This window comes from Bos javanicus, chromosome 5, assembly GCF_032452875.1.
Source record: "Bos javanicus breed banteng chromosome 5, ARS-OSU_banteng_1.0, whole genome shotgun sequence".
Classification (NCBI taxonomy): domain Eukaryota; kingdom Metazoa; phylum Chordata; class Mammalia; order Artiodactyla; family Bovidae; genus Bos; species Bos javanicus.
Window position 1 is genome coordinate 104,796,939 of NC_083872.1, and position 23,483 is coordinate 104,820,421.

Sequence of the window (23,483 nt, forward strand, 5' to 3'; positions counted from 1 at the left end):
CGCTGCGCTCATTGTTGGACAAGAAAGGAGGAGGCGGGGTCAAGAATAGGCTTGTTCAGACCACACCAATGAAATTAACCACATCCATACTTCACAGTCTCCCTGGTGGCCCAGACTGTAAAGATTCCGCCTGCAGTGCAGAAGACCTGGGATCGATCCCTGGGTTAGGAAGATCCCCTGGCTAAGGGAATGGCAACCCACTCCAGTATTCTTGCCTGGGAAATCCCATGGACAGAGGAGCCTGGCAGGCTACAGTCCATGGGGTTGCACAGAGTCGGACATGACTGAAGCAAATAATAATTTCACACTTTGTAGTATTAATACATTTCAAGATGTACTAAAGTCTTTCTTTGGCTCCTACAGACAACCCTGCCCTCTCTCCAGAAACTCTGAGCAAATAATTTATAAGTCCATCTGGCTGACAGTTCTCCATCTATGTTAACTTGTGCTGAAACTACAAAAAGATGACAATTCTTTCAAGGAGCCGGGTGAGATCCTCCCCCCACTGTGTAGCAAACACAAATATAAAGCATGCCACCCTTGCATCTTTTCCTTTTTTAAAAAAATATTTCCTTTTGTTTTGTAGAGTATTTTTATTTATTCTATGCTCCCGACCAGGCACCGAACCTGTGCCCTGTGCAGTGGGAATTCAGAGTCTTAACCACTGGACCCCCAGGGCAGTCCCACCCTCACATCTTCCGACTGGTTCACTGATTTCTAGAAAAATGGGAAAACTCACACTTTTCTAGCAATCACTGATGCCTGTTATTCATTATAAACTAATTAAAAATAGCTTTAAGAATTTAAAAGTAATGATACGTGCCCGTTGAAAATAATTAAATAGAAAAAAATACCGGTTTTTAATATTTTGGTAATGATTCTTGACCCTAACTCCTTTCTAATTCATTTTTATTTTTTTCCTATATCAGTAACTACTTCTATTTCTTATTTATTAACCTTCAAACAAATTGCAAGAAAGGAAACCTAGATACCATAAAACTTAAGGGAAAATGAGCAAATGCCAAAGAATGAAAGATTGGGCACATATTATTATATCAGCCAAACCTAGATAAGAATAGGTACTGTAATTGAGAAAAACTTACTTATAACCTCCTGACAGGCAGATCAGAAAAGAGATAATAAGTTACATGGGTCCCATCGCCTAGGAAAATGAGACTAGTTCATCAACATTAAACTTTAAGAAGAATGTTACAGTGGCATTTGTATGATGTATAAGACACTGCCCAGCATAAAGAGCTGTAGTTTCATTAGTAGCTTTTTAGAAAGGTATTATTTTGCACGTGGGCATTTATTTTATTGTGTCTGTCTTTATTTTAAAACAGGTGTTTCTGTTTTATACTTTTCTGGTCCATTCTACTCTATTATACTGAAAAAAACATGCTGTTTTCAAACCGTTAGATAACCGACTATCTTTCAAATCATTAGATAATGAGCCTCTAACTTGAGAAATAGTGGCCTGTGGGCTTCCCAGGTAGCTCAGTGGTAAAGAATCCACCGGCCAGTGTCGGAGATGCAGGTTCGATCCCAGGGTTGGGAAGATCCCCCAGAATAGGAAATGACAACCAACTCCAGTATTCTTACCTGGAAAATCCCATGGACAGAGGAGCCTGGTGGCTACAGTCCATATGGTCGCAAAGGGTTGGACATGACTGAGTGACTGAGCACCAACGCACGATGGCTTGTAGCATGTAGAAAATTTAGTGGCTAATAGTCCATTTTGACCAGTGACTTACAATCTCTTCTCCTCGCCTTCGTAAGAAAGGAATACAAGACTCTCCCCTCAGGAGCAGTTCTTATCCAGTGCCTATCTGTTTTACTTCCCTTCATCGTGAAGAACATCCTTTAGCATTTATTCTTTTTAATGAAATTTTTACTTTATATTGGAGTGGCGTTATTTATGATGCTGCATTATTTTCAGGCAAAGTGATTCGGTTATACGTGCACATACATCCATTCTTTCCATTCCTTAAAATGCGGTTCTGCTGGTGACAAAGCCTCTCAATTTTTTTACCCTCCAAAGCTCCAAAATTCCACGCCACAAAGCACAGGAGAGACGACTGACCAGAAATCCCTCTCTGCTCTTCTTTTCTGCATCTCGATTTTGTATCCACTCTTTCCTTGAGCACCGGCTATGTGCCAGGCTGCAGTGAGGGCCAGAGATGACGTCCAGTCCCTACCTCTGAGCATCTCTCCCCACCTGGAGTGTGCAGGCACGAGGGAGTTACGCTGTCTGTCAACCTGGGGGAAGTTGAACAAGGCTCTGTAGTACGAGTATGGATGGTATTTCTGTGGGCTGAATTACTGCCCGTGTAAGCAAGTGTTAGTTCTTCAGTCGTGTCCAACTCTTTGTGACCCTGTGGATTATAGTTCACCAAACTCCTCTGTCCATGGAATTCTCCAGGCAAGAATACTGGAGTGGGTTGCCATTTCCTCCTCCAGGGGATATTCCCGATTCAGGGATTGAACCCGGGTCTCCTGAATTGCAGACAGATTCTTTAATGTCTGAACCACCAGGGAAGCCCTAGTAAGTGAAGTTATTTATTATTATGCACATTGATAGTGGAGGGCACCTTATGCTCAGCTAGTTGCTCTAATGAACAGACTTAAAAATAAGGAGTAAAGCATAACAAGAGTGCACTGCTTGCTAAAGAGATAGGGCTAGGTGGGTGATCAAGTTGGTAGGGTGGCTCTTTCCCCAAAAGCTTTTCAGGGACCCAGGATGATGGGGGCTCAGCCAACTTCATCTGTGACTTCCGAGGTGGCCCCGAGGGTTGCCACTCCAGTTATCAGGGAGCAGGGAAACAGCGCGCAGGAGCAGTCATGGAAGGTTTTGATGGGTCAGACCTAGAAATAGCACATAACACTCTGCTCGCATTCCTCTGGCTGGAATTCAGTCTCGTGGACACATCAGGGAGGCTTGGAAATATGGTCTAGCTGTGTGTTCAGGGAGAAGCGGAGAACATGGATTTTGGTAAGCAGCTTGTAGTCTGTTTCATGAAGTGAAGTGTTAGTTGCTCAGTTGTGTCTGACTCTTTGCGACCCCATGGACTGTAGCCCGCCAGGCTCTTCTATCCATGGAATTCTCCAGGCAAGAATACTGGAGTGGGTTGCCATTTCCTTCACCAGGGGATCTTCCTGACCCAGGGATCGAACCTGGGTCTCCTTCATTGCAGGCGGATTCTTTACTGTCTGAGCCACCAGGGAAGCCCAAGTCTCTGTCATAGGGGCCTATCAAAAATGGTAAGTTTTCTGTGATTTAGTACCCTTATTATATATTAAAGTTACAGATTTAGACCATTTGTCTCCCCAGGTAGACTCTGAGATCTTCAGGTTTCAGCATCCAGGACAGGACAAGGTGTGTGGTAAATGATTATGAAATGGTTTTGAATGTGTGAATGAATGAATGGTGAGCTGGGGTGACAGTAGCTAGCCAACAGATTCAAATGCTTCTTATTGTCTTCTTTTTATTTTTGAAGTATAGCTGATTTACAGTGAGTGTTGTGTTAGTTTCAGATGCACAGCAAAGTGATTCATTTATATGTATACACTCCTGTTCTTTTTTGTTTCTTTTCCGTTGTGGTTTATCACAGAATATTGAACACAGCTCCCTGTGCTCAACCATAGGACCATGTTATCTATTTTATATATAGTAGTATGCATCTGCTAATCCCGAACTGCTAATTTATTGTTCCCCCACCCCATTTCCCTTTTGGTAGCCCTAAGTTTGTTTTCTATGTCTGTGAGTCTGTTTCCATCCTCCTGACCCAGGGATCAAACCCATGTCTCTGTCTTTTGGATTGCAGGGAGAGTCTTTACCTACTGAGCCACCTTGGAAGCATATTTTGTAGATAAGCTCATTTGTCTCATTTCTAAAGATTCTACATATAAGTGATATCATATGATACTTGTCTTTCTTTGTCTGATTTACTTCAGTTAGTAAGGTAATCTCTAGGTCCGTCCATGATGCTGCTAATGACATTGTTTCATTCTTTCTTATGACTGGGTAATATTCTGTTATACATAAACATATGTACATGCATGTATGCTCAGTTGCTTCAGTCATGTCTGGCTCTTTGCGACCATTTGGACTGTGGCTCTTCAAGCTCCTCTGTCCATGGGATTCTCCAGGCAAGAATACTGGAGTGGGTTGCCATGCCCTCCTCTAGGTGATCCTCCCGACCCAGGGATTGAACCCGAGTCTCATGCGTCTCCTGAATGGGCAGGTGGGTTCTTTACCACTGATCCAGCTGGGAAGCATTACTCACTAGATCACTGTTTATTATGAAAGGATAGGGTACAACTCAGGAAGAGCCAGATGAATGAGATGCAGAGGACAAGATACGTGGGAAGGACCTGGAATCCCATGCCCTCTGGATGTGCTGTTCTTCCCACATCTCCACTTGTTCATCAACCTGGAAGCTCAGTGAACTCCATCCTTTTGAGGGCTTCATTATAGGGGCATGACTGATTGTAATACATCCTTTTGGGGCACTTCATTACACAGGCACAATTGATTAAGTTTCCGGCCACCCATGGTGACTAAGCTCAATCTCCAGTCCTACAGCCTCCTAGGAGGGCAGGCGGAGGAAGGGGAGGGGAGACTGCAAGGTCCACCGTCTCATCACAAGGTCAGTTCCCCTAGCAACCAGGCCCCATTCTTAGGTTATCGGGGAGCTTCCCAAAAGTCACCTCATTAACATAACAAAAGACACCTTGATTGTTCTCCACACTTAGGAAATTCTGAGGGTTTTAGGAGCTCTGTAGCAGGTACAGAACAAAGGCCAAATTATCTGTTTTTACAATAAATCACAGTATCACACCCCCAGAACCCAGGAGGGTGGCTAAGCCACAAACACCCAGGGATCTCCTGTTCAAGGCCATCTGTGCTAGGAGCCAAGTGAATGGTGTAAGAAGGGAAATAAAAATGGAGTCGGTATTGCAAAGAGAGCTCTGTGTGCGTGTGTGAGTTGCTCAGCTGTGTCCAACTCTTTGGGACCCCATGGACTGTAGCCCGCAAGGCTCTTCTGCCCATGGAATTCTCCAGGCAAGAATACTGTAGTGGGTTGCCATTTTCTCCTCCAGGGAATCTTCCCCACCCAGAGACTGAACCTGCATTTCAGGCAGATTCCTTATTGTCTCAGCCAACAGGGAAGCCCAACAGAGCTCTCTAAAATGCCATTATTTCCTGGAATGTCTTTCTGGAGCTGGAACGGCTGAACTCCACCCTGTTCTCTAATCGCTGGTTATGGGAGGAGGCGGGCATGAAAGCAGGACCCCAGGCAGCAGTGATCCGTATATCAGAGGGCCAGCAGAGGGAGTGGCCAGGGTGGCTGGTGGGGCCCTGGAGGCCAGCCTCAAAGCCCCAGTGGCTCCTTTAGGGGATGGTGGCTCCCAGACAGTGGTGTGACTAAAGCTTTGGGCTGCCTCTTAATCTGAGCTACCAGGGTCACTGGTGTGAATTCATTCCTTGAATGCTGTCAAGGAAGTATGGGCCTTGAATGAGCATCCGCTGTATCACCTGCCCAGGTACTCATCAGGATGGTCTCCGGTTGTTTAGACATACATGGAGGTTTTCAGGGCGTGTTTAGACACACACCCTGGGTTGCACAGTCTTGCTCTCAGTTCTGATCTGGGCAGAAATGCACAAGGGGAGAGGGATGAGCAAGACTGGGAACTGAGGACAGAAGCCCCTCCCCTGATATCCTAAACTGGAGGCCCCCATCGCCCCACCAGCATGCATGCCCACTCCTGGCCCTCAGTGTTCTGTCCCCTGCCTTCCAGATGCTTCAAGATGCAGATTCCTGAAGCTACTTTGACTTTTCCACCGTTCTGGTTCCCTCAATATAGGCCAGAGCCCACAGTCTAGAAACCAGTTATGGAATCTTTACTTGCTGGCTGCAACTGTGTTTCCTGCACATCATCGGTATCTTCACAAAGTGATGATATTGATACATCTCTCAAGCGCAGGGACGCAAGTTCCAGTCCTCCCGAAACTGCCCAGCAGAGAGCTGGGCACAGGTATGGGGCTACTCCTCAACCCTGTAACTGACCAGAAGCTCTAAGAGACTGGGAAAAGCTGCCTTTGGTCCGTTCATTCGTTCCTTCATTCAGCAGGTGCTAAGGGCTAGGTTGTGGTTTAGTCGTTAACTCGTCTGTTAAGTTTATCATTTAATGTTTAACTCTGTCCATCCGTTTAGTCTTTAAGTCCGACTCTTGCGACCCCATGGGCTGTAGCCTGCCAGGTTCCTCTGGCCATAGGATTTTCCAGGCAAGAATACTGGAGTAGGTTTTCTTGCCCGTCTCCAGGGGATTTTCCTGACCCAGGGAATGAGTCCAGGTATCCTGCACTGCAGGCAGATTCTTTACTGACTGAGCTACCAGGTAGATGTATAAGATGTGATTTCTGCTCACAAGAAGTTTAAAATGAAAAGAATAAGAACAATGATCATAACCACTTTTTATTGCATACCTGCAGGCTAATGACTGTCCAGGTGCTTTGTATGTGTATCTCTCATTCTCATTTTCACTACAAACCTGCAAGTTTGGGGGAGTCTCCTCCTTTTACAGTTGAAGAAGCAGGCTCAGAGACCTCAGAGTCAGTTCGGGGCAGGGCCAAGGTGTCATCCTGGGTGCCCTGAAAGGCTGCTCTGGGGTGTTGGGGGAGGGAGAGACTGGGCTGCTCTGAGGCCATGGGGGGCAGCAGGGGTGTGGAGACCCCTTAAGGGCCCCAGAGGTGGCCCTTGGGTCAGAGGTCACCCTTGCCCTGAGTCCACTCTTGGTCTGTCTTCTTCAGGGGTGTGAGGGCTGCCAGGGTGCCCCCTTCTCTTGCTGCCCTGGGAGGGACCCTAAAGACTAAACCTTTGGCATTAATAAAGGGTGTCTCTCCAGCAGTGCCCCACCCACCCTGCCTCCAGGCAACTGCCCTCCTCATGTCTGGGAACCGTAAGAGATTATGACAGTCATCATCAGAAGGAGCTACTGCGCCCGTCCGCTGGCCCACTTTTACGACCATCTTCTGACGTAGTTTACGGCCGCCACTGCCGTATTTCCTGGGGCGCTTGCCTAGGTGGTTTGTAAGTGCTGGTAGTGGCTGAATCACTTTGTGATTAAGGCATAAACTTGGTAGGCTGGGATGAACCGCGCTCCTGGTGGAAGCAGGGGAACCGAGCAGGTGCCATGGCCAGTACAGTGGTAGCAGTTGGACTGACCATTGCTGCTGCAGGATTTGCAGGTCGTTATGCTTTGCAAGCCATGAAGCATATGGAGCCTCAAGTAAAACAAGTTTTTCAAAGTCTACCAAAAACTGCCTTCAGTGGTGGCTATTACAGAGGTGGGTTTGAACCCAAAATGACAAAACGGGAAGCAGCATTAATACTAGGTGTAAGCCCTACTGCCAATAAAGCCAAAATAAGAGATGCTCATCGACGAATTATGCTTTTAAATCACCCAGACAAGGGAGGATCTCCTTATATAGCAGCCAAAATCAATGAAGCTAAAGATTTGCTAGAAGGTCAAGCTACAAAATGAAGTAAATGTATGATGACTTAAGTTCTTATTCTCTTATGCGTTCCAGCTTTTTATAATAAAATGCCTCAAACCTAAAAAAAAAAAAAAAGAAGGAGCTACTGCTGGTGGCTCTAGGCTCCGTGTGTGTGTGTGTGTGTGTGTGTGTGAGATGGGAACACCCTACCCCCTCCCCTATGACCAATGTGAGCCTGGCTAACTAAGCCTATGAGGACTGGCTGGTGGGGGCGGTGGGCAGCTGTGGGGAGTGTGGTGTGTTCTCAGGGCTGCCCTGGGGTCCCAGGCTCAGCGCCTCAGCTGCTCTGGGTCCTGTGTCCATGCTTTCCCATCCCCTGAAGCTGCTGTCCCTCTGTGTCCTTGTCTTTCACAGACATCCCCCTGCTCCCTGGCTCCCCACGCCGGCTGAGCCCGCGGGCAGTGGTCAGAGGGGGTCAGGGCCCCAAACACGGACAGCAGTGCCTCCAGGCGCCGGGTCCCCCAGCCCAGGGTCTGCAGGGCAGTGTCCCCCAAGGTTCCGGCCAGGCGTCCAGCAGAGGGAGCGCCCCCAACAGCTCTGTGAGTACTGGGGCGTGTGGATGGGCGGGCCTGTGGGATGCCTTCCACTTGGGGGCACGGGGTGTGTATTGTGGGTTTGTGTGTGGGGGCGGGGTTTCTGTTAGGCTCTCTTCATCTCCTGTCTCTCCAAGACGGGATGGCACACTGTCCCAGCAGCACTGGGTCCCCTGGTCAGAGGAGGATGGGGAAGACAGGTGTAAGAGGCCGGGTGGCCCCACCCCTGGCCTGCAGGCTCCCCGGCCCTCCCCGGACCTCAGCTGGGGCGCCTCTGAGGCTCTCCCCTGTGCCTGGTGCTTCATCTGGTTGCCCAGGTGACCTCTCAGGTGGCTGCGGAGGCAGCTGGGTATCAAACTGGTAATAAACAGGGAAACACCCAAAGCGGGAGGCAGGTCCCTCCCCCGGCTCCACCTAGTTCTTTCTCCTCCTCTTCTCAACCTCCCATCGCCTCCAGGAGCAGACGGGAGTGGACCGCAGCCTCTCTGGCAGGGTCCTCGCCAGTGGCTGGGGAGGACGGAGAGCGGGTAGAGGAGGATATGGCGCTGTGAGGCGCAGAGTGGACAGTGAATCCCCCGTGGGGTAGGAGTCGGGTGGGCCAGGCGGCTAGAAATCGGCCTTTGTTCCAATGGATCCAGAGAACCTGCCGGTGAGTACGGCGTGTTTGCAGGCAGGCCTGCACCTCTGCAAAGAGGAAGGGGTGTCGTGGTGCATGTGGGGGGCCCTTCGTGTCAGAGCGCGTGGGTGATGCAGGTAGGCACAGTGTGCGCCGGTGTGAGGCTGAGTGCTCGACTTGTGCGCGTGTGCTGGAATGGGGCTTGGTGCGCGGAGGGAGGCCGGTGGTGGGATGCGCAGGGTTGACGCTGCATGTGCATCTGTGTGCGTGAGCGTGCATGTGTGCTGCGTCTGTGGGCCGGGGCTAGACCCGGGGCTGGGGCGGAGGAGTGGCGGCCTGGCCGATGAACTCGGGCCTCTCTGTCCTTTCGCTGTGAGGGCCTGGCCTCCTCGTCCCCGTCCCAGGTCCCAGAGCGCCAGGTCAGCCTCCCGCGCCTCTCGCCCCTCCCTCACTGGATGTCGCCGCTCCGTGTCCCCTCTTCTTCGGCCAGGTCATCAACAATTACTTGGAGGCCAGCGAGCCGGTGTCCTCGGAGGCCCGCGTGAGCCGCATGCACTTCTATGACAGCCAGAGGAAGGTGGACTACGTGCTCGCCTACCACTACCGGAAACGCGGGGCGCACCCCGGCCACAGCTCCCCGGGCCACAATCTGGCTATCGTCTCCAACGGCGAGACGGGCAAGGACCCCCAGGCGGGGGCTCCCGGTGACATCGAGCTGGGGCCGCTCGATGCCCTGGAGGAGGAGAGGAAGGAGCAGCGAGAGGAGTTTGAGCACAACCTGATGGAGGCTGGGCTGGAGCTGGAGAAGGACTTGGAGGTGAGGTTGGGCAGGTGGCCGAGGGTCTGGGGTGCGATGGCTGTGCTGGGCTGGGTTCCTGGCTGTCGGGCCACGTGCAGGAAGCCTTTGGCTTTGCTCTGGCGTCTGGCATGCTGTTTTTTTCCTTCTGGTGGGGATTTTCTTGCTCAAGGACTTAGGAAGAGTTCTGGGATCCCAGCTCCCAGCTGCTGGGAGTGGGCGCCCATCTGGAAGCTGGCTTAGAGATAAAGACAGACGTTAGAGATAGAAGGCAAGGCATTTCTTCCTGGCTTGCCATCCTGTGGCCTTTGTAATGCTTTCCTTGGAATGAAGACCTGATTTGCCTGTTGTGCTTTGGATTGAAGTTTCTGTCTAGGAGACTTACATTATTAAGAAAAGTCCTTGCCTGGGACTCCCAGGGAATTGGTTATCTGGGAATGGAACATCAGACACATTTTATCAACTTGTAAGCTGTCTGTATTTTGACCTCTGATCAGATAAATCCATTTATCTACACATTTGTCTCTCTGTTCTTCCATTCACCCATTCATCCTTCCATCCATACATCCTTTCATCCATCCATCCTTCCATCCATTTCTTCACTCTCTTCTCCATCCATTTCTTCATACCACACGATCCTTTAAAGATGACTGGCCCTTGCCATCCCCTCCAAACTCACCTCCTACCCCTCCCACTCTCCGGTGCTGGCTCCAGCCCACTGGCCTTATCTCGGTCGTGTCTTTGTCACTCTTACCTCAGGGCCTCTGCATGGATTGTCTGTCATCTCTGCTTCGGTCTCCCTTCCTCTAGACCTGCGCATGCTCAGCCCCTCACTTCAGACCTCTGCTTGAATATTACCTCCTTCCAGACATCTTCCCTGACTGTCTTAGATAAAGTACCCCGCACCCCTATCATTCTGTACCTTGACCCTGCTTCACTTTTCTTCGTTATACTTAGCACCTGAAATAGCATGGTAGATTTGTTTTTTATCTCTGCCCCTCCCAGCTCCATGAAGGCAGGGGTCTTGTTTGGTTCACTGCTGTATCTCGAGCACCTTGGACAGAGTCTGGCATATATAGAGCTTAACTAGCGTTAGTTGAATAAATGACTTCCCCAAGTCTCAGGTTCCTCATTTGCAAATAGACACTCTGCAGGATTGTAGTTTTACGTGCCCCATTGTTAGACAGGCCAATGAAAACATCTAGCACAGTGTCTGCTACACAGTAGGTGCTCAGTAAATACTCATGATTATAGAAAAGGGTGTCATGCTGAAGGATGGGGTGACATTCTCATCAGATACCTGTTTTGTAAGTTTCACATTAATGCCATCCCCAAAGGGGAAGGGACATCCCCAGAGGCCATTCATCCATTTTGCTGTCCCCAGGCAGGATGGCGTGTGACCCAGCTCTGACCCTGGCTGTGCTGACCTGCGCTGCTTATCCACACTCTTAAATCAGGAGCTCCTTCTTGTGTTTTTCTTTGCACCAATATAGGGCCAATGTGCTCTTTTAAGGCCGCTTGCGGCTCCCCTGCTGTGGGATGTGCTGACTTTCACCTTTGGAAACCCAGAGCTTGCTTAGTGCCTTTGACTGGGGTCTGGTCGTAAGGTTTCTCGAGGCGTGTTTTGAGAGCTGTGCAAGTAGCTCTTGGCATCACCACTGTGGGAGGCTGCACCTTCGCTGTGTGTCAGGGAGGCAGGGAGGCTCAGGCAGCCGAGGCCTGGGCCTTGCGCCCCTGCTGAGTTGGGAGACAGCAACCTGTCCTGAGTTGGACTCTGGAGTCTGAACACAGATGTCCACATCCCAGACCTGGCATCTGTCAGCCTTATGACCTTGGGCAAGTGGCTTGATCCTTCGGAATCGCAGTTTCTTTGTATGTAAAAAGGGAATAATACTACACTCTTCACTGGGTCGTGGTGAAGGGGAAACCTGACAACTAGAAGTATCTGAAGGTGTAACAAGTCAGTGTTAACTGCTATTGTTATTATGGAGAGTTGCCAGATCTAGCAAATAAAGATTCAGGATACCTAGTTAAATTTGAATTCAGATTAACAACAAATAATTTTTTTTTTTAGCAAAAGTATGTCCCATGCAATATTGAGGATATTTGTTGTGTCTGATTACTAAGGTGTGTCTGACTCTTTTGTGACCCCATGGACTGAGGCCCGCCAGGCTTCTCTGTCCATGGGATTTCCCAGGCAGGAATACCGGAGTGGATTGCCATTTCTTTCTTCAGGGGATCTGCCTGACCCAGGGATTGAGCCTGTGTCTCCTGCATTGGCAGGCAGGTTCTTTGCCACTGAGCCACTGGGGAAGCCCCGTTAAGGACATACTTTTACTCAAATATTATTTGTGGCTAATCTGAAATTTAAATGTAACTGCACTGCTCCTAGTGGGCTGCCCCCCAGCATGTTTTATTTTGATTGCTATTGGATTTTGCTGGCTTCGGCTGGGAATTAGGAGGGCCCAGAGCGAGCTCTTAGGACTGACGAGTGTTCAGGGGCTCCCCTGCTGTGGGCGTGCTGACTTTCCCCTTTGGAAACCCAGGGCTCGCTTGGTGCCTCTGACTAGAGTCAGGTGGAGTGCGTCCTGGACTGTTGTCCCTGCTGTGTACTCGCCAAGAGCGCTTCCCTCCTGGCCCCTCACCCTGGCTTCAGGTCTAGTTAACTCTCCTTTCCCGGGGCCTTTCCAAGCTACTCAGCATCCCCCATGTCCCTTCTGTCATCAAAGCCTCTACCACTCATGTAGCCATCCTGACCTACTCTCTTGCAGTGTTTTGCTTTATTATTTTTTCCCCTCCTTCTCTTTTCCAAAGTTATGCATTTGGGTACCACTGATGCAGAGTTGAGTTCATCACAGTTCTCAGTCATGGCGCATTATTGTTATTGGTGTGCAGAGGTCCTTCTTGTGACTTATTTATTTGTATAAAGATAAAACCTGGAGCCAATGGTCCTAACACTGACACTCAGATTCATAAGAGACAGGGGTTCCTGCCACAGCTGCCAATGGAGGAGGGGGTACCCTGGTCTTGAGCCCCCGATCCTCTGAGTAGCCTGATTCTAGACCCTGAGAAGAGGGAGGAATATTCCTGAGACCACAGGTGTGTGTATGGGGTGGGAGTACCACCACTGCCTTTTCGCCCTTGCTGGAAACAGAGGCTGTTGTTGTTGTTGAGTTGCTAATTTGTGTCCTACTCCTTGTGACCCCATGGACTGCAGCACGCCAGGCTTCCCTGTCCTTCACCATCTCATGGAGTTTGCTCAAACTCATGTTCATGGAGTTGGTGATGCCATCTAACCATCTCATCCTCTGTCGTCCCCTTCTCCTCCTGCCCTCAATCTTTCCCAGTATCAGGGTCTTTTCCAATGAGTCAGCTCTTGGCATCAGGTGGCCAAAGTACTGGAGTTTCAGCTTCAGCATCAGTCTTTCCAATGAATATTCAGGGTTGGTTTCCTTTAGGATGGACTGGTTTGATCTTGCTCCCTTGGGGACGGGGTAGGGGCTTTCATGTCCACCTTCTCCCTGATTGCAGTCCTACATCAGGCCTGGGGGCTTGGCCCTGGAACCCAAGGCCTGCAGCCGCCTTGGTGACTGTGCTCCTCATCATTTCTTTTAGTCTACTCACCCTTCCCAGCTCACTGCCTGCTGCCCACATTCCGATGCTTGGTGTTCCTGGGAAACGTATAGTGTTGCTTTTGCTTTGTGCCTTTTTTTCCTTTAAAAAAAGACATTATTGTTTAGAACAGCTTTTTAAACATTTATTTGTATTGGTGGATTTTGTGTTAGTTTCTGCTGTACAGCAAAGTGAATCAGCTATGGAAATACATATGTCCCCTCTTTTTTGAATTTTCTTCCCATTTAGGTCACCGCCTGGTAGGCTGCCGTCTATGGGGTCACACAGAGTCGGACATGACTGAAGTGACTTAGCAGCAGCAGCAGAGCATTGAGTAGAGTTCCCTGTGCTATACTTTAGGTTCTCATCAGTTATCTATTTTATAGCTAGTATCAATAGCGTATAAAAGAGTCTTACATTTTCTGAAAAATTGGACAGAGAGGTCTCCATCCCACACACTAGTTTCCTCTATTATCGATACGGTACATTTATCACAGTTAATGAGCCTCTGTTGATACCCTGTCATTAACTCAAATCCCTTCTCAGTTCAAAGTCCCCTGGTTTTTACCTTCTCCCTGTTTGTCCTCCAGGATCCCAGCCCGGAGCCCACATCGTATTTACTGTCACGGCCCCTTAGGCTCACTACCCTCTTGGTGGTGACGGTTTCTCTGAACTGTATGCATATTTCATTTACTTAGTGGCTCTGTCTTAAACCCATTCTGTTCCCTTCCTTTTGCTCTCAGCACTGTATTCTTCAGACCATTAGTGTTGTTGCTGTTGTTCAGTTGCCAGGTCGTGTCAACTCTTTGTGACCCCACAGACGGTAGCACACCAGGCTCCTTTGTCTTCCACCATCTCCTGGAGCTTGCTGAAACTCATGTCCATCGAGGCGGTGACGCCATCCAACCATCTCGTCCTCTGTCGACCCCTTCTCCTCCTGCCTTCAGACCTTCCCAGCATCAGGGTCTTTTCCAAGGCGCTGGCTCTTTGCATCAGGTGGCCAAAGTGTTCCCCGGTGTACGTGCGTCTAATTCCTTTTTTCTGACAGATGAGCTCTTGTTTACCTAGTCACTCCCCTAATGATAATGGGCACCCAGGTTGTCACCCAACAAGGTTGTGAGTGAATTGGCACCTCCTTCAGGGCTCGTGTCCCATGCTTTTCTCTATCCCTTCTCCTCACCCCTAGGTCAAGTTGGTGCTAAACCCTGGTTACAGGTGGAGACTGTGAGGGTCTGAACAACTTTCTGGGGGCCTGTTGGGGTCTGAACTGCTCTCTGGGTCGGGATGCCCAGCCTCTGGCTGTGAGCAGCGGTTTGGAACTGGTCCTTCACTGGGCAGGGACACTGCCTGGCTGCACCTGCTGGTTGTTTGGAGAGCAGGTGCAGCGGCCCCACCTTCTAGAAGGAAAGAAAGAAAGTCACTCAGTCGTGTCCAACTCTTTGCGACCCCATGGACTGTAGCCTACCTACCAGGCTCTTCCGTCCATGGGATTTTCCAGGCAAGAATACTAGAATGGGTTGCCGTTTCCTTCTCCAGGGGATCTTCCTGACCGAGGGATTGAACCCCGGTCTCCCACGTTGTAGGCAGACGCTTTACCATCTGAGCCACCAGGGAAGTCCCACCTTTTAGACTGTCCCCCTTCTCCTGGCCTGGATGGCCTCTAAGGCTCTAGCTTTGCTTTGATTTTAAGGCAAATGGAGAGGAAGTGGGTTTCCTCTTGGACACCTATGAAAAATATGCACTTAGCCTTACAGATCAGAAGAACTTTGCGGTCACCAAACTCTAATGGATTGAGTATCCTGGACTTCATTTCAACTCCAGTTGATATCTGGGCATGCTTCAGACAGAGGAGAACCTAGTGTGTCCCTTGTTTGGCATTTCCCCTTTCATTTTGTGTACATATTGTCATGTATTGATAAGGTCCACATTTGTATTTTAAAGACTGCTGCTGCTACTGCTGCTGCTAAGTCGCTTTAGTCGTGTCCGACTCTGTGCGACCCCATGGACGGCAGCCCACCAGGCTCCCCTGTCTCTGGGATTCTCCAGGCAAGAACACTGGAGTGGGTTGCCATTTCCTTCTCCAATGCATGAAAGTGACTATTTAGTATTTATTGGATGACTAAGCCATGGTTCACTCTATATTTTCTTATGTTTGGCCATTTGATTAGAATTTCATCTAAAGACCTTGTTGGAGATTCCTCTGGGTGACAGAGACCCCTGCAACCTCATTGCCAGTTCCGATAAATGTGGGCTCCCCTTTGGAATTGAGCATCAAAATCACTGTATTCAAGTGGGAGGCGAATGAATGTAAGCAGTTAGGGGACTTACCCAGCCTTGAGCCTCCAGACAGGCTGTAGAGTGGATGGGCTGAACAAGGCCTCCTGTGTTCCCCCAGACCTCCTGCCCGACCCAGAGAGCCAGAGGGACAAAGGCAGAGACTCAAATGCTTGGGTGGCACCAAGGGGCATCTAGGTGGTGGGCAAGCCCAGAGCCAGGACAGCATGTGATGCCCTTGATGGGCCCGGAGGGCATGTTTACACAACGGTGCAGAGACTTTCTCCCAACCTGCAGGCCCTGGAATCCAGCAGGCGTAGTCCCAAACTTCAGCCCTGTGGGCAGCTGATCTTCCCAACTGGGAATGGAGAGGGGGCATGGACAGGGAGACCAGGTGCCCCCTTGCTCGGTGCTGGCTTTCCTGGGATTAGGGCATCCCTAGGACCCCTAGCAGAAGCTGCCTTTGCAAGCACGCTCTGGCTTCTCTAGCAGGTCTACAGGCTGCTTTTGGCAGTGTCAGGCATGGGGGGCAGAGTGCCAGCCTGGAGGCCTGCAGGTTCACTCAGGAGGCAGAGCCCTTCTCTCTGACCTGGTGTCGGGTGGGAACCCAGGAATAATCAAGCTCCTCTATCTCTACGGAGAGGAGATCACCTCCCCTCAAGACAGGATGTCTCTGACACCCGACTCCTCGCCCTGTGGCCTTGACATCTGACAGTTCAACCCAGATTATTGTGCTGAGTCAAAAGGAGTCGTCTAGGGGACCTCTGGGGAACGGAACATGGGGACCTCCCAGTGAGGCTCATTTAGGGGAGAAGCTGGCAGCCTGGGACAATCAAATGCTGCCTCACTCTCTTCAAACCAGAGGCTACTGTTTCTTGACCTGACTTCCATCATTACCCCTTTCTTGCACGAAGAATCTGCTTGCAATGCAGGAGACTGCCTTCAATGCTCGAGCCTGGGTTCGATTCCTGGGTCAGGAAGATCCCCTGGAGAAGGAAATGGCAACCCATTCCAGTATTCTTGGCTGGGAATTCCCATGGTTGGAGAAGCCTGGGCGGGCTACAGTTCATTGGGTTGCAAGAGTTGGACACGACTTAGTGACTAAACCACCACCTTTTTCGGGAAGAGTTTTTATACATCTGATTAAATAACTAATGGGAAGCCCTGTCCTCCTAGGCTTTTGGATGGTGGTGGGGCAACATTGTGAAATTGCTGTCTTTCTCCTTACATGGTATCTGTCCACAGCCCTGCAGATGAGACCCTCAGACCTGCGTTTTCTTCTCTCTTACCTGTATCATTTTGCTTTGCTGGGAGAAATAGGGTGTAGGAGATTCCCTGAGTCTCAGGAAAACCTTGCTGCTTGCTTTTCCAGGGTGACCTGGAGGTCTTCCTGTCCACCGCTCTGCCTCCAGGCCCCAGGCAGGTTGTTGGACACTGGCCTGAGTGAGTGGTGTATTTATATGGGGTGGGGGTCCCCGCATCCTTGACACCATTGTGAGATTAGTCTGTTTCCTTCTCAGGAATAGAATAGGGATTTGCATTCTTAAGAAGGCCTACAAGGGAGAGAAGGGAAGATACGAACATGGCATTTAACGACACTCCAGTCCATTCCGTTTCTTGGTGATGTTGTTGCATTCTCATGGGTGTGGGTAGTGGTCCCGTGGCTGTTGACTTGCTCTAATGACTGGGGAAAATGCACTGATTTCCCCCTGGCTTTGGGATGTGTTCCTGTTCCACTCGCCCCACCCTGAAGCAGCATACCAGAGCCCAGGACATCTCACCTGCCTCTTTCTTGCCCCAAGGGAGCTTCAGGAAACACAACAGCCTGAGCAGACCCTGCCCCTGGGACCACACAGCTGAGCAGGGCAGGCCTGGGTGGACTGGATCTCCCGGGGGAAGTACCCCAAGCAGCGTGGGGGTGGGGATTCAGAGAGAAGCAAAGAGAGCAAGTCAAGTCCCCCAAACCTGGGTGAACATCAATTTCCTTTTTCAGAGTTTGTAATTAAAAACTAATATTCATGAACAGAGACTGCTTGGGTAAGTCACTCCAGCTGTCAAGATGCCCCAAAGGGAAGCAGAGACCAGAGGAGACCCACCAGGCTCCATCTCTGGTTCAATCTCTGGCTGCCTCTCTCCTGCATCTCCTTCATCAGACATTACCGATCCGGTATCATGTCCTGGGCTGGAGCTGATGCCACAAGGGCCTCTGGTCTAGTAGGGAAAGCAGCCCTGACCACAGAGAATCACAGGATCAGGCTGGAATGTGCAGTTACAGAGTAGGGAGAGAGTGCTGGGAGAACAGTGGTCTGGTGATGGGAGAAACCCACCTGGAAGCTCTAGACGGAATCGCCTCCCTTCTCCTCACTCCCAGATGCTCGGGGCCCAGCACACCTGAGTGGGCTATGTTTGGTGCTCTTATCAGATCTCTAGCGGGCATTTGCCCCCCTGCAAGCTGCAGTGTTGGGAGGACACTGCAAGTTTAGATGTGGGTGTTGTATGTGGTGGGAGTCTTCTTTGAGCCTTTGAGGCCTGGAGAAGCCCAGTGGTTGTATCTGGGGCTTGAGGGATGGGGAGAATGGTTCTGGGCCACCAGCCTAGTGTCCCCTTGTCCTCAGTGTGGACGGGGTCTCCCTGCTACTCCTGGTCAGCTCCTTATGCTGCCCTTATACCTTCTCTCTGATGACCCCTGGGCCTACGTGGCAGCATCAAGCGTTCTTAAACCTTGCAGGTTTTGTGAATAGGATTCATCAACTCAGATGGTATAAAATGGCACTTACTTTGACCAACATTTAGGTGCGTGCATGCTAAGTCACTTCAGTTGCATCCAACTCTGCAACCCCATGGACGGTTGCCCGCCAGGCTTCTCTGTCCGTGGGGATTCTCCAGGCAAGAACACTGTAATGGGTGGCCATGCCCTCCTCCAGGGGTCTTCCTGACCCAGGGATTGAACCCTTGTCTCAGGCGTCTTCTGCATTGGCAGGCGAGTTCTTTACCACTAGCACCACCTGGGAAGCCCCAACATTTACCCAAAACATAGCATTTACTTGAGTTAAGGATATAGGTACAAAGTGACATTGCTGTGAGCAGCTGGGAGTTTGTCACCAATGGAAGTCACGTACAGCTTCATATCCCCTTATAATGGCTGCACAAGTCTCAGTCACACTGATGCTCGTCATTAGTGTGAAATGATGACAAGGTTTAGATGTGCTGTTAGGCTTGCTATCGGATGCCTTGTTAAAGCAGTATGTGTATGACTGTCTCATACATTTCCCTAGAGGCTCAGGCAATAAAGAATCTGCCTACAATGTGGGAGACCCAGGTTCAATCCCTGGGTCAGGAACATCCCCTGGAGAAGGGCATGGCAACCCACTCCAGTATTCTTGCCTGGAGAATTCCATGGACAAAAGAGCCTGGCAGTCTACAGTCCATGGAGTCACAATTGTCAGACACAACTGAGTGACTAACACTTTTACTTTTTCACGTAAAGCAGTAAGTGTATGACATTTACATTTAAGTATTTTGATTCCTGTGTGATGAGTCTTCTCTTTATTCTGTATGATTGTTGTACACACTGAAACGTTCTGAGAAGGGGTTCATAGATTCCATCTGACTGTCCTAGGGCTCCAGACCCAGAAAATGATTATTAACCCCTGAGACAGACAGTGACTGTCCTGCTTGGCTGCTGTATGAAGGGAAATCAGATGGGAAGGCTTACAGGCTGCTTCCTGGAGACTGACTGGCTCAGAGAAGGTTCCCAAGGAGTCTGGAGGCGGGGGCATGATATCAGGGCCTGGGTGGGGCCAAGCATACCTGTGACGTCAGCCGACCCTTCTGTGCTAGTTGTATTTGGAAGCGTGTGGTTTGATCCACAACGTGATTGAACCCAAGAGGGAAGGGGAGTGGAAAGCGGGTTGAGTGGCTCGAGCCCGGGTTCTAGGTCCTGTACTGCCACCAGCTGGCTTCTTTCTGGACCTGGAGACTGAGCATAATCAGGGATCCTCCAATGCTGGGCCTGAAGGGACTGGCTCTCTCGGACTTAGACTGAGAGTCTGGGCTGCAGTAAAATGGAGACTGTTTTCTCCATGTACTCAAAAATTGCACCGATAAAGACAATTTTCTCAATTTATAATCGTTCTTACGTATCTTTTCCTCCAACCTTTAGCAGCTGTTGGCCTTTGGATGTTTGTGTGTACTCAGTGAGGGCAGAGTGAATGGGTGAGAAGTAGAAGAATGTTAGTGGGAAAACTTAGAATTGGCCAGTCCTGTTTAATATTGCGGTGGTTTTTTGTTTTGCTATTTTTATTGGAGTGTAACTGCTTTGCAATCTTGTGTTAGTTTCTGCTGTACAGTGAAGTGTATCAGCTATTTGCTGTGCTTAGCCGCTCAGTCATGTCTGACTCTTTGTGCTTCCACGAACTGCAGTCTGCCAGGCTCCTCTGTCCTTGGGGATTCTCCAGGCAAGAATACTGGAGTGGGTTGCCATGCCCTCCTCCAGGGCATCTTCCCAACCCAGGGACTGAATCCAGGTCTCCCGAATTGCAGGCGGATTCTTTACCGACTGAGCCACCAGGGAATATGTATGCACATATCCCATCCCTCTTGGACTCCCCTGTCCCACCCCTCTGGGTCATCACAGAGCAGCGAGCTGAGCTTCCTGTGCTGCACGGCAGCTTCTCGTTGGCTGTCTGCTTACACAGAGTGGTTTATATAAGTCAGTGCTACTCTCTCAGTTGGACTCACCTTCTCCTCCCCATGCTGTGTCCATACTCGTTGGCTGTCTGCTTACAGAGTGGTTTATGTAAGTCAGTGCTACTCTCTCAGTTGGACCCACCTTCTCGTCCCCACGCTGTGTCCATATGTCTGTTCCCTACGTCCGCAAATAGATTCATCTGTATTGTGTTGCTAGATTCCACACGTATGTGTTAAGATATGTTTGTTTTTTTCTTTCTTTTTAAAATTATTTTTTAATTGAAGGATAATTGCTTTATAGAATTTTGTTCTTTTCGTCAAACCTCAATGTTCTGAAATACTTCACACTGTATGACGGATTCTAGGATCCATCTGCATCTCTACAAATGACCCAGTTTCATTTCTTTTTTTTTGGCTGCCATAAAAAGAAATGCAGTTGGTTTTGGTGGTGATCTTCTGTTGCCTATCCTGTGAGTTCTTCCATGAAAATTGTTCTTGGTTTGAAGGTTGGAATTAAGCGAGTCAGTATTTTAAGGACTTTTGTGGAGGGCTCTGCAAGGAGCATTCTGAGCTGGTGTGTTGTCCTAGCTCCTAAGGGTCCCCCAGGGCTGCCTGCTTGGGCATCGGAAACAGCTCCTCACGGTGCATCCTGCTGAGAAGCCTGTCTTTGGTCTGCACGAGGGACGGGTGAGTGGATGGCGAGTTGGGTAGGCTGATGGCCCCTCTCCAGGGGATGGGTGAGTGGGTGGCGAGTTGGGTAGGCTGATGGCCCCTCTCCAGGGGACGGGTGAGTGGATGGCGAGTTGGGTAGGCTGATGGCCCCTCTCCAGGGGACGGGTGAGTGGATGGCGAGTTGGGTAGGCTGATGGCCCCTCTCCAGGGGATGGGTGAGTGGATGGCGAGTTGGGTAGGCTGATGGCCCCTCTCCAGGGGACGGGTGAGTGGATGGCGAGTTGGGAAGGCTGATGGCCCCTCTCCAGGGGATGGGTGAATGGATGGCGAGTTGGGAAGGCTGATGGCTTTTCTCCAGGGGAGGTTGGTGTTGTTCAGTTGCTCAGTCACTTCTGACTCTCCAACCCCATGAACTGCGGCACACCAGGCTCGCCTGTCCTTCACTATCTCGCTGAGTTTGCTCAAACTCACGTCTATTGAGTCAGTGATGCCATCCAACCATCTCATCCTCTGTCTCCCCTCGATCTTTCCCAGCATCAGAGTCTTTTCCAAAGAGTCGGCCCTTCACCTCAGGTGGCCAAAATATTGGAGCTTCAGCTTCAGCATCAGTCCTTTCAGTGAATATTCAGGGTTGATTTCCTTTAGGATTGACTGGTTTGATCTCCTTGCAGTCCAAGGGACTCTCAAGAGTCTTCTTCAGCTCCAAGGGAGATATCAGGTTAAAAAAGAAAGAAGGAAGCTTATATAGTATCAGAGAAGTTAAAGATATATTGGCATCAATTGGAGACTTTGCAGGATAATTGAAAAGGGACTCAGTTTCTCACCATTTCAAACTGTTATTTGATGCTCTGTTGTATCTTCCTTAATCTAATGCTCCTTGCACTTGGGCAGAGTGACCAAAACACTTAGCACACCCTCTGGAGCTTCACTTGTTCCCGGATAGACTGAGGACTTCGAGAGCCAGGACCGTGTTTTATTTCTTTGTGTGTGTGTGTTTATTTGCAGTGTCTGACACACAGGAGAGACTTAAGCGTGCTGAACTTATTCAAAGCATAGTGTGTGGCAAGGACAGCATATGGCAGAGTTGTCCAGGGAAGGGGGCAGTCCCCAGGAGCTGCAGTTGTCAGGGGGGCCTTTCCCAAGAAGAGGGACCACCCCCCTTTCCCCTAACCCTGCCCTTTCTCTCAGCAGCCTGGAACCCTGCCCCCATTTCCTCTCCCCCCTCCCCACCTGAGCTCCAGCCCCTTCTTGCTTCTTTGCAGTAGCTTCCCCTGGGGAAGAAAATGCCATAGCTGCCTGCATCTCCCTCTCAGCCCCCAACCCAGAGAGGAGGGTGGAGGGCACTGGAGGAGGGAGTGAGAGGAAGCAGGGGCCGGGGAGAGAGGCCCCGACAGACAGACAGACACACAGTAAACCTGAGCCCTTCCAGGCTGCCTTTCGGGTCCCCAGTTTAGAAAGTTTTGACTCCCTGCCTGGGGAAGAGGTTGAGCCCCGGGGGTTGTTACGGGTCTCCCCGTCTTCCCCCACCCACCCTGTTCCTCCCTCTTTCTTCCTCTCAACGCCCTCCAGCTCTGCACTCGGGCAAATCCCACAGCCCAGGATGATTGCCGTTGCTGTGGACTTGTTGATGTTTGTGTTTAGGCCAGGCTCGTCTCCACGATGCGATTGTGAAATCCTTCAGAAACACACGCAGACACAGTTTCCTATGGACCGTGCGTCGGGAACTGTCTGTGTGACCAGGGCTGTGTCCCCAAGGCCGCTCTGGCTCTGGGACCTCGCTTTTGTCCAGTCACTAGAAATTTCCTTCTTGGAGTTGCCAGGACTGTCTGTTCTCTCCTGCCTGCCACGGGGGCCGCAGGAATCTGGACCCTTCCTTCCCTGAGTGTCTTTTGTTGTCGTTTTGTGTTTTGTTATTTTAGGCTGCTCCGTGTAGCATGTGGGATCTAGTTCCCCGACCAAGGATGGAACCTGGGCCCCCTGCACTGGGAGCGTGGAGTTTTAACCACTGGACCCTCAACCACTGGACCCTCAGGGAAGTCCCTCCCTGAGTATCTTTCATGACATATAGTTAGGTAAGGGTTCAACTTCATTTTTGGCATGTGGGTATTCAGTTTTTCCAACACCATTTGTTGAAAAGACTGTCTGTTCCCCATTGAGTGGTTTTGGCACCCTTGTCAGAAACTATTTGACCAAATATATGCATGCGTGCTTAGTCACGCTGCTGTGACTCTTTGTAGCCTGCCAGGCTCCTCTGTCCATGGGATTTCCCAGGCAAGAATACTGGAGTGGGTTGCCATTTGCTTCTCCAAGGGATCTTCCCGACCCAGGGATCGAACCTGGGTCTCCTGCATTGAGAACAGATTCTTTACTGTCTGAACCACTTAGAGAAGCCCCCTCCTTGAGTGTCTTAAAGCTGCTTTTGAAGATCTGAGTCATAATAAATACTACTGTGCTAGGGCACACAGAACCACTCATTGAATCCTTGTAATGATCCTGTAAAAGATGGAGTATCACTGCCTTTATTTCTCAGATAAGAAAACCAAGGTTACTTGGTCAAGGTCAAAGAGCTTAGTACTAGGGAAGGATTCAGACCCTTTGTCTATGTCCCCATCACTGCACTGTCCCACTTCTGGGGGGGCTGATGCTTCTGCCCTCTGAGCTTGGTGTGGAGGAGGGGGAGTCCTTGTTGTCACCATGGAGATTGTCGGCCACCAAAGCAGGTTCAGGAGA

At 50.1% G+C, this 23,483-nt stretch overlaps 2 protein-coding genes across 2 annotated transcripts in view; both read left to right on the forward strand.

Moving 5' to 3' along the window:
• Positions 1 to 2,703: 2,703 nt before the first annotated feature.
• ANO2 (anoctamin 2) overlaps positions 2,704 to 23,483 on the forward strand; it is a 341,322-nt gene continuing 320,542 nt past the window's right edge. Inside the window, exons 1-3 of the mRNA XM_061418167.1 lie at positions 2,704 to 2,992; positions 7,916 to 8,100; positions 9,201 to 9,527. Coding sequence (XP_061274151.1) covers positions 2,983 to 2,992; positions 7,916 to 8,100; positions 9,201 to 9,527 — 522 coding nt within the window. The 5' untranslated portion in view covers positions 2,704 to 2,982. The remainder of the gene's footprint in view (positions 2,993 to 7,915; positions 8,101 to 9,200; positions 9,528 to 23,483) is intronic.
• Positions 7,107 to 7,569, forward strand: LOC133248270 (mitochondrial import inner membrane translocase subunit TIM14-like). The gene has a single exon (XM_061418165.1). It carries the CDS (start codon positions 7,198 to 7,200, stop codon positions 7,546 to 7,548), a length of 351 nt encoding a protein of 116 aa, XP_061274149.1. The 5' UTR covers positions 7,107 to 7,197; the 3' UTR covers positions 7,549 to 7,569.

Excerpts from the sequence above, each read along its gene's own strand:
- LOC133248270 (XM_061418165.1), top strand. The coding sequence starts at position 7,198 with ATGGCCAGTACAGTGGTAGCAGTTGGACTGACCATTGCTGCTGCAGGA.